Source organism: Hyperoodon ampullatus (assembly GCF_949752795.1).
Source record: "Hyperoodon ampullatus genome assembly, chromosome: 3".
NCBI lineage: Eukaryota > Metazoa > Chordata > Mammalia > Artiodactyla > Ziphiidae > Hyperoodon > Hyperoodon ampullatus.
Window position 1 is genome coordinate 150251887 of NC_136916.1, and position 11309 is coordinate 150263195.

General features: G+C 43.8%; 1 protein-coding gene across 1 annotated transcript in view; it reads left to right on the forward strand.

Moving 5' to 3' along the window:
* Positions 1–11309, forward strand: part of RGS6 (regulator of G protein signaling 6) — a gene marked incomplete at both ends in the record, with an annotated part of 552225 nt that overhangs the window by 497552 nt on the left and 43364 nt on the right. The window contains one exon of the mRNA XM_079699184.1: positions 11200–11307. Within this exon, the coding sequence (XP_079555310.1) occupies positions 11200–11307 (108 nt within the window). The remainder of the gene's footprint in view (positions 1–11199; positions 11308–11309) is intronic.

The following is an 11309-nucleotide window of genomic DNA, read 5'->3' on the forward strand; positions in this document are numbered from 1 at the left end:
CTAATGCCCAGGTCATAACACTTTGCCCGCAGCCATCTTGCCCCAAGCTTGGGAGCTCCCTCGTCCCTCCCAGAGCATCTCTCTCTCACCATTATGCTCAGGGCAGATGTGGGCATGCAGGTGGCAAGGGCCCTGCCTCCACCCCTGCGGCCCACCCAGCAATTGCCCCCTTCTCGCCCTGGGGCCCAGGATGTAGGTATTGTACAAAGGTTTCTAAATCCCTTTTTTTCTATGCACCTTTTTATTTAAGAGGGTGGGATCCCAGGTGGGAACCCCCCACGATAAAGTTTGTCACTGTTTGGGAAAAAAAATATTTAGGTTATAACTTTTTTTTGTTGTTGTTAACATAAACAGTGATACAAGGAACATCCTTATACACAAGTCCAATTATTTCTTTAGGATAAATGTCCAGTGTTGGAATTGCTAAGAATGGAATGTGTATTTTAATTTTAGTTCATATGGCTAGATTCCCCTGGAGCAAAACAATAACAACTTTTTTTCATGCCCTCAGCTTAAAAGTGCCCATTTCCCCACATCCTTACCAACCCAAGCATTATCAAGTTTTTTCATCTTTGCAAATCGACAGATGAAAATAAAAATATTTTACTTTTATTTCTTTGTTAACGTACTTGAGAATCTTTCCTCATGATTACTGGATACTCATTTCTCTTTTGTGGCTTGCCTGTTTTTGTGGTTTTTGCCCATTTTTCTAGTGGTATGTTTTGCCTTATACTTCGGGATAGAAAGCAGTCACATTTACTTGGATCATATAGTTAATCTTTTTCCTGATAGTTTATGTTTTCTGAATCTAATTTTTCTTCTTGTTTCTGTTTCTCTTCCTTGACTTTTGCTTTATTAATCAAGTTTTGTATTAGTTTTTGTTACTCTAGTTTCTAGTCTAGTCATACTTTTAAGGGGTTTATTTTAAAATGTCATTACTTCAAGCAAATAATAATGAAGTATAAAAAATGAAAACTAGAAGTTTTTCTTTACCTCCTCCAAATCCCGTTCTTCCCCAGAGCTTTGTTAACCTGATATATATATATATTTGTTTATTTGTTTATTTATTTATTTATTTATTTATTTATTTATTTATTTATACTTTTTAAAAAATTTATTATTTTTGGCTGCGTTGGGTGTTCGTTGCTGCGTGTGGGTTTTCTCTAGTTGTGGCGAGTGGGGGCTACTCTTCGCTGCGGTACATGGGCTTCTCACTGCAGTAGCTTTTCTTGTAGCAGAATATGGGTTCTAGGTGCACAGGCTTCAGTAGTTGTGGCACATGGGCTTAGTTGCTCCGCAGCATGTGGGATCTTCCCGGACCAGGAATCGAACCCATGTCCCCTGCATTGGCAGGCAGATTCTTAACCACTACACCACCAGGGAAGTCCCAACCTGATATATTTGAAACTAACACTTTGAGACATATTTCTCAATCAACATTAAAAGAAAATAATATGTAGATGGGTATCTTCTTTCTAATATTTCTGACATGCCCTCGGCAGTCCCTTTGATCGGATCCAAGAACTTAAATCTTTCTTTAACTTGGGTCCCCTCCCTTCCTTCCTTCCTTCCTTCCTTCCTTCTTCCTTCCTTCCTTTCTTTCTTTCAATTATTGCTACACTCTTCTCCATTCTACCCTCGCTTTTCAGGAAATCCTTTTGTAGGAATTCTGGTCATGTGGGGTGTAGCAGCCCTATCTCTTTTCTCTACTATTTTTCCATCTCTTAGTCTTTTTATTCTATATTCAAGGATAGAATTCCTTGAATTACTCTTCAGAGTCACCAGTTTCAATGGTGTCCATTCTGTGATTTTATACTTTAATGGGTTTTGCTTTTCCTACGAAGTGTTGAGAAGAGTGGTTGACAACCATGCTTTTTATTTCCAAGAATCTGTAATATTTCTTGGACTACTTGTTCTTAGTAGCCTGCTCTGTTCTAGTGATGTTTATCCTCTTGAATCGCCCTGAGGATGGGATACAGATTTTTTTTCATATCTTCCCTCTATTTCTACCACTTAGTCTATTTCACAGGGTATCATTGATCAGAAAATCATTGTTTCTGTTCATTGTCTCATTACTCCAATCACTGTTCAGAGCAGATCAATCCTTTCAGATACCCAGAAATTTGGGGTGCTGCTGGTTTTCATAAATGAAGGTCTTGGCTTTCAACTTTTGCCCTACATTAGAACCACCTGGAGAGCTTATTTTAAAAAAATACCAATGTCCAGTCCCCTCCCCAGTTCAGTTAAGTCAGAATTTCTGGCAGTGGGGCATTTTTTTCTTAATTTTATGCTAATGTACAACCCTGGTCCAGATGGACTATACCAGTAGCTGATGAGGGTTCCCTCAGTAATTGTTTGGGTGGGTGGTTCTCAAACCACGAGGTACATCAGAATCACCTGCAGGTGCTCATTCAAATACAGATACCCCAGGGTGGTTCTGGGTGCCTATATTTTTAGCAAGCCTTCTGAGTGATTCTGAAGCACAGCACAAGTTGAGAAATCCTGGTGTGGCTCCTGAGTTCCCCTGACCTGGGGCAGGCTTTCCTCTGGTCACGTGGCTGTACGGCCTCACCTGAGTGTATTAATGGGAGGAGGGCACAGGTAAATCAGCGAGGTTCTTCTCTGGGTCCTGGACATATGGTCCAAGAACAGACTGAAAGACTGGGTCCTCTCTGGAAGTGGGATGGGTGGCTGCGGGGGTCCGTGGGTGGTCGAGCCCCAACTTTCCTTAGCCCAACGTCCCTGCAGCCAAGTGTGCTGCTGTGTTTCAGGCCCTGATTGGGTTTCTGAAGTTCTTCAGTTTCCTCTCCGTGGTGCTTCCCAAGAAGACCACTCTTCTTCCTTCTGCTGAGGGATCTTAGGGACACCCAGTTAGATCTTCAGAAACCTATAGAAGTAGGGGAAAACCTCAGCATCTTTAGAAGTCTCCCTGCCTTGCTGAGATGTTTTTCCCATCCATATTTGCTGTACCACCCCTAGGTTACAGAGGCACCACCCTCTGGCTTTATTGCCCACATGAGAAGCTGGCCAGAAAACATCCCCCCTTTACTTAGGAGACCCTCTCTGCCCCAGGGAGCCTGTGTCCCATATTTCTGAGTTTATTTGCTATGTCCCCTGTTCAGTGCCCACCAACTGCCTCTACTTCCAGTCCTGCTGCTCAGGGCTTGGGGTTTTCCCAGACTTATGCTGGGGACACTCAGTTACTTTATTCCCAGATGGCCCCGCTAGAAGCATAGGCGGCTCTCAGTCAGCTTTGTCACCAGTTCAGTGAGTCCAACTGCTTCATACCTTCACGAAATTCCTCAACGTTTGTCATCTGCTGGTAGGAAATTTCTTTGCCTCTACACACTATGTTTTGTCTTTTTTTTTAGTATTTCATGGAACTCCAGGCTCTTGCCTGTTCCCTCTTCCTGGACCACTTCCGCAGACCCTCACACAGCTGACTTCCCTTCTCATTCAAATCTCACTCAGCATTGGTGTCCCTTCCTCAGAAAGGTCTTCTCCTAAATGGAAAAAGAATTTGAAGAAGAATAGATACATGTATATGTAAAAAAAGGAGAAGAAGAAGAAAGGTCTTCTATGACCACTCAATCTGTAGTGGTCACCCCATCCATCCAGTCACTCTATATCACATCCTCCCCCTGGTTCTCTTTCTAGATAAGACTTAAAATTATTTTAGTGCCTTGACCCCTGTCTGGCACATAGTAGGTACTCAGAAAGTATAGGTTGGATGGAGGATAGGTGGAGAAGTGACCATTCTGTTGGCCATTTCGTTGGTATTTGGGAAAGGAGGAGAGGTAAGTGTATGAATTGAATTCACCATGATGACACTAGGATTTCCTCCTTCTTTCTTGAAAGTCAGCAATAAAACATGGGAAAATGGCAGTCATCTGGCCTGTTGGTTTATCCCAGTCTATCAGCTTGGTCCCCAAGGGACGGGCTGCCCCCACAACTAGGCTCTGGCTCTGTTCTTACTGCTCAGGCTTCTACTCTAATCATAACACCTGACCTAACACCTGCAGTGTTCTGTCTACCTTCAAGCAGAATCAAGTTATTTAGATACAAGTGAAAATGAAGAGAAGCTGTGAGGCCCAGTTTCTTCTCCCAGTAGGACATTCCCACCCAGTCAGATGCTGGCAGTGGTTGGGTACCTGCCTTTGGTGACACGGAGTCTGGGATCAGTGCCAACATCCTGGTTCAGTCTAAAGATGAAACAGCCTTTGTCCATGAAAGAAAGGCTGAACATGACCGGCAAAATAATCAAAGGTTATTTTTTCTCAGTTTCAGTTTAGTTCAACAAATAGTATTGTGAACCTACTATGTGCTGCTTTCTGAGCAAGAAGGTCTCTCAAGATACTAATGTAGCGAGGTGAATAAACGTGCTATCTTACCTCCCGGCCTCAGGATTCCTCCTCATTTGGCAAAGGACATTAATGTCGCTTGGGGCATAGAGTCAGGCCCTGAGGGCAGGCGTGTGGGCAGAGACTCAACAACAGGTGGAGAGGTTGTGCCCCATAAGAAAATGAGATGAAGGTACTTTTCATCCCTCAGGGCAGTGAAAAGTGAAGGTGGAAAGAGGAGCGGAGTGACGGGAGAGACCAGGCCTCTGTGCAGGGCCAGGAAACCCCCTAGTGCTGAGATGTCCAAGGACTTTTCAAAATAGGAATACCGAGTATGTGATTTTTTTAAATTGCCTGCGGCTGGATGGGGCAATGTGTACCCCCTTCTCAAGACCCTCTAATTTCAGTAAAGGCTCTACCCTCCCAAACACTGTGTGAAGGAGGTTTTTGGTGAAGATGGGTGAAGATGTGTGGAAGAGTCAACGCAGCATGGGAGAGAGCAGGAGTCCCTTGGGACTTCCTGTTCATCTGAGGTGGGCTGTGATTTCTACTGGGCATGCACAAATGGGTACAGACTCTTTACGATGTCCAGGGCGGAGGGCATTGCAGAGAACGTCTGGATTCCACAGAGATGAACGTGCTGTCTCTGCCTTGTGGAGGTTTCAGACAACCCAGTGGAAGATGGTGATGGGGTTTAACAGAATAATTGGCAGGGTGATGCACCTCGTAGCATAAATAATAGAAAACTGTGCTTTAATCCTGTCTCCTTCTCAGACAAACTTTTAGATCTAGAAATCCAAGAATGAGAAAGGGCATGTTCAGAGGGCAACACAAGGCTGCCCTTTTAAAGAATGCACCTCAAGTCTACCTAATGGAAATTCTGAGAAGTCAAGGTTTGATAAAGAAAGTAGTGATTGCCAGGGCTCATCATTGAGGGAAAATAAGCCCCAAATTGCCAGATCTCAGTTGGAGAGAGCTCTGTAGTCTAAACACCACCAGGAGAGTGTCTCTGGGAAGTATTCCTGAATATGCCATCAGCCAGATAGTGGATCTAACAAGAACCTGGCATTGCCTGCAGGACTGTGGTTCATGATTAGCTCTCACCACGTGATACACGTTTGGCTTTCTCTCTATTCTGGGCAAAGGTGCATGAGCAAAGAGCTACAAGGAAGCCGGCTCATCCTGCTTGGCCAAAGGCATCCACTCCCAACTAGCCTGACCTGCGGAGAGGCAGAGACCGTGCCTGAGCTGCCCTTGCCCAGCAAGTTTGATAGAACTGTCCATCCAGGATATTAGTCAAGTTCCTTTGCTGTGGCAGTCAGTCTCCGAATGTGGCCCCATCGGTGCCTTCTCTCTTTGTATGCCTGGGCTGCCGCTTACATCAGGATGGGACACCTCCTGCTCTTTTTATCTGGGTTGGCCTTGGTGCTTTATTTAACCAACAGAGTATGGTAGAAGTAACATTCTGAGAAAATGGTCATAAAGCAACCCTTGGTCATTTGAGACATTTGCTTTTAAGACACTCCTTCTTAGAACCTGTTGGCCAAGCCATGAGAAACCCAAACCATTAGGGAGACCATGAGGTTGACAGCCTCAGCTGAGCTCCTGGCCAAAACCCAGCATCATCTGCCATGTGATGAGCCATTGTGGATGTCCAACCCAGTCCAGCCTTCAGATGACACCACCCCAGCTGCCATCCAACTACAACCTCTTGAGAGACCCCCAAGTGAGAACCACCCAGCTGAGCCCAGTCAACCCATGGAATACTGAGAGAGAAGAATAAATTTTTGTTTTAAGCCACTGAGTTTGAAGATGGTTTGTTACACAGCAACAGATAATAGGACCACTCCCCACTGAAGTATTTAGGACCCTCAGGTTTTCTTGGTGCATTAAATAAAATTGCGATTGTTCCTTCAACATCCCTGGTCCTGAGATGGGGTCAATGGGTATTTACTCTTTAAGGAACAATCCCTTGTATCATAGTTTTTCTGATAACTCAAATATCTTTTGAAGATAGCTGAGTGTTTTTATAGATAGCTGCTTCTTGTGAATCTGGCTGTCTTGTTCTCAGTTTGGGAGATTTCCTCCATGCTCTTTAGCTGGGAGATCAGCTGGAATGACAGACTCCCTTGGAGAGCCACCTGTCTTTGCTTTATGTTGGTTTGGGCCGCTCACTGGGAGGCAGAATTTGGTGAGGATCAATGGACACAGAAGAGAAATTAGAGTTAGAAAAAGGCATCCAGCTAGCGATTAGAAAATACTGTCAGTATGAGGACACATCATCCACATCACTATACACATCTTACTGATTTCCTCTTAGGGTTAAATACTTGCTGTGTGAAAAGCACTATGATGAATACAAAGACACATGATATGTGATCTCTGCCCTCAGAGAGCTCACAAGATAGCTGGAGAGATAATGACATAAACCCTTAAGAAGCTAAATGATGGTATAAAACCATAATTAGAAATATGTCATAAGGAATCCTTTCTACACAATGGATGGAAATAAAGGAGCTGTGAGTTCCATGGATTATTTGTTTGAGTTGGGCCAAGGGAAAATTATTGACCCGGTCACCTGGGGATGGATGTTCAGAGATATTTTACTTTTCAGAATTATTTTATAACCACAGAGACCATTCCATGGTAGTAATATGTTTAAATCTGATCTTAAACCTTAAAAGGGATGATGCTTGGAAATAATCAAGTGATACAAGAAAGACAAATATAGAAAAGTTGTATCCTAGAAGCTTTTAATAGAATAGATCCCAATGACCAGATGTTCTGGAAGAAAAGGAGCAGGTGTGAAGTGTCCAGATACAGAAGTAGGATTGTGAATAATGGATAATTGAAGGAACCCAGAGGTACTAGTTTGAATAATGTCACCTAAAAATTCAGAATCTCAGCATGTGACTTTATTTGGAAACAGGACCATTAAAGATGCAATTAGTGGGCTCCCCTGGTGGCGCAGTGGTTGAGAGTCCGCCTGCCGATGCAGGGGACGCAGGTTCGTGCCCCAGTCCGGGAAGATCCCACATGCCGCGGAGCGGCTGGGCCCGTGAGCCATGGCCGCTGAGCCTGCGCGTCCGGAGCCTGTGCTCCACAACGGGAGAGGCCACAACAGTGAGAGGCCCACGTACTGCAAAAAAAAAAAAAAAAAAAAAAAAAAAAAGATGCAATTAGTTAAGATGAGGAGGTCGTCCTCGGGTACAGTAAGCTCTTAATCCATATGACTGGTGTCTTTATAAAAAGAGAAAACAGAGACACAGGCACACACAGAGTAAATGTCTAATACAGATACAGAGGGAGAACACCATGTGATAACGGAGGCAGAGATTGGAGTAATGTATGAGCAAGCCAAGGAATGCCAAGGATTGCTGGCAACATCAGAAGCTAAGAGGAAGCCATGGAACATATTCTCCCCTAGAGCCTTCAGAGAGAGAGCAGCCCAGTTAACACCTTGATTTCAGATTTCTAGCCTCCAGAACTGTGAGAGAATAAATTTCTATTTTAAGCCACCCAGTTTGTTGGTACTTCGTTGTGGTCACCCTAGGAAACTACCACACCAGGGTATCCTATTTCTCCAGACCTCCTTGTTTCTGCTGAAGGCTGAGCTTGCAGCTTTCTGGATGTCCCGACCTCTGTCCTAGGCCTCCGATTCTGCCTCTACTGTGACACCCCAAGCTTTCTGGCTTACCCTCAAAATGGCCCTTATCCCACTCCTGCCACCACCAAGGAACCTGGCAGGATGAATGCGGTCTCACTGCTTGGGTACCAGAAAGTGGTGACACTAGTGGTAGGTGTGTGTCCATAAGGCAGTCACTGCAGTGACCAAACAACTTTCCACACCTGGCTCTCTGGGCACAGCCTTTGATTGGGGTGCAGCTGCCACCAGCACCATCCCTGCAGAGCCCTGCAACCCTGGTGGCAAAGAGCAGATAGCTGAGCCCATTCCAGGTCACAGCATGACACTGGCAGAAAGAGATGCTTTCCTGCAACTCTCTGGGTCCTATATTTGCTGCTAGCCTCAACCCCAGGGGGGATTTCTCTATTAAAGGCATTTTTTTGTGCCCTGGAAAGCTATTGAATTTGATTGGTTCTGTGGCTTGGGTTTGAGAGAATTCAGAATCTGTCTTCTTGGCTCATTGCAGAAGGCCCAGCCTGGCACTTTGGAAGAGATCTTTCATGGAATTCCCCATTGTTTGACCTGGTAGGCTTAGTCTTCCACTGTCACCCTATTGAGCTATCCCTAGAGATCACAAGAGCCTCCCCAAGCCCCAAGGACAAGCCCCAGAATTAGAAGATCCTGCAGATAATGATTACACCAAGCGGTGCAGAAATAGAAGAAATGGGTTTGAATCACTTCATTCCAGAACTGTGATTTCCAATACAGTAGCCACTAGCCACATGTAGCCCCTTAAATTTAAGCTGTAATTGTTTAAAATTAAGTAAAATTTAAAATTCAGTTCCTCAGTCACACTAGCCACATTTCAAGGACTCAATAGCCACATGTGGCTGGTGGCTACTATACTGGAGCACAGATATGGAATCCTTCCATCATCGCAGAAAGTTCTATCAGGTAGCACTGGTCTAGAGCTATTTGTTTTCCAAACCTTTCCACACACGTGCTCTCTTCCTCTTTTTTACTAAGTGTAGTTTCCTGAGATAAATATTGAGAATATATCAACTCCATAACCCAAAGGAATATCATTTTATTCACTTAATGTCTGTTAGAGATAATAAAAAGTTTGTGTCCATTTTTAAAAAGAGGGGGAATACTTGGATGTGATCACTGTACCCTACACTACAGAGCAGCGCTCACAGCACTAGTGTTTGCAGATGAAATGTACCTTCCTTGCATCATTTGTTGATGCTACTGTGCAGTGATTCTGAGCCCTGTGGGCAGGAGCCTTTGCGAACCAATGTGGCTAGCTTTCATTCCACACCTGCACACTTTCTATCTCCACCTTCTGTCCTTGGCAACAGAGCTGCATTGGGAGAATAACCCAAGTTTGGATGTGGGGAGTGGAGAGACAGCTACTGTTGAGCTCCTGCAAAAAGCCTGAGTGAGACCATTGAAAATGAATGGAATATTCATGCTATTTTCTCCTCCAGTTTCTATAATTTTCTTGTATCAAGCCAGATGACAATGAAACTATGTACTTCATTATTTGGCTCTCCATAAAAATAACTTCACCACACCCTAGAATTTAAAATTATGCTTCTGGCTTTTGTTGAAAGTAGCTGTATGTAAAAGTTTCCTGCACTTTTTGTTGTAAGAAAAGTATCAAAAACATCATTTATTGTGTTTCAGTGCCTCTTATGTAAAGACTTGTGAGATAATTCCTCTTATAATTCAATACTAGAGCAAAAGTTGTCTTTACTGACAAACTTATAAGCTAGCTCTTTCAAATGTTGAGAGTTATGTAATCCATTCAAATCTCTTTTTGTCTTGGCTCCAAGGAAGCTCTAATAATTTTTTTGTTCACTTGCAGCAGTTTCCCTAGCCTAGATTTTCTGGTATAATAATCATCCCCTACCATGACTTGTCATCACTTGTTCTTATTATTATATTTAAGAGTTTTGCTTTTTTGTTATAGTTTTGTTTTAGTAATTGTATTCTTGTAAACCTCCTCTTCTTTTTGGACATAAATTAAACATCAATTTATCAATGAATATCAAAAAAAAAGAGGGGAAATAAATATTGCTAGGCCAGTGCTTCTCAGAGTTTAATGTGCACTTAAATCACCCAGGGATCTTGTTAAGCTGTGGATTCCAATTCCACGTGTCTGAGATGGGGCCTGAGATTCCACTGCTGGTCCACAGACCACCGCTTGAGTGGGAGATGGCAGTGTGTAGCTTGTGAACTAGCACCCTATTGCTGCTAGAAGGAGTCAGAGGAATAAATACAACAAGTGAACTATAAATGGAAAGGACAGAAGCTGAAGGAAATATTCTCATCTTCCAACACAAAATGAATAAGACCAATTCCCCATCCTCCTCTCCCCCATGCTTTGGTTTGGAGAGGGTCCCATGGATGTGAGGCAGCACAGCAGAGCTAAGAGCTGCACTCTGGAGCCACACTGTCTGACCTAGAGTCTCCACTCCATCCCTTCCTAGTGTGTCTTTGGGCAAATGGTCACTAGGCCTCAGTTTCCCTATCTGCAAAATGGGGACAATACTAGTACATTTTTCAAAGTAGTTTCAAGGACTCAGTGAAGTAACAGATGTGACGTGCTGGGAACAACGCCTAGGCCATCATAAACACTGTGCGGGTGGTGGTTAAATCAGTGAATGAATGCAGCATTCTGCTTCTAAACAACTGAATAAGGTTTATCCTGGATGAGTGGATGCATTTCTGACCGGCTGTATATCACTTGGATCTAAACTGGACTCTGTTTTTCCCCTGTGGATTGAGGAAGGGCCGGTGGGGGGAGGGGGCTACATCTTTGATGAAAGGTCAGATTCACAAGGCATCCTCTTTATTTTTTTTTAAGTGAAAATAATGATGGCCTTAAGAGTTGGACTTATAACTGACAGGAGTGGCCCAGGGAAGCCGAGTCAGTGGAGTTGTTGTAGTTCCTGTAGAGCAGCCACCTGGCGGGCATCCTGGTGACCCTCACTTAAATGTGGCCCCCTTCAAATACCTTCTTTAAAGAGACTTTTTACTGTTGGCTAGTGCTGGTGTACAAAAGTCTGCATTTGGGATTTGTGCAGGTTTTATGGAATCTGTCACTTAAATATGAGACATTTCCCTTTGGCCCGTGGCAGCAAAATAAATTTGAGTTGCTGTAGAGAATATGACAGCTTTTTTCCTGGTATTGATCACCTTTTAAACCTTTGTTTCCCCCTCCCAAAGCAAAGAGCCCAGCCAGCAGCGAGTAAAGAGATGGGGCTTCTCTTTCGACGAGATATTGAAGGACCAGGTGGGGCGGGACCAGTTTCTACGATTTCTGGAGTCGGAATTCA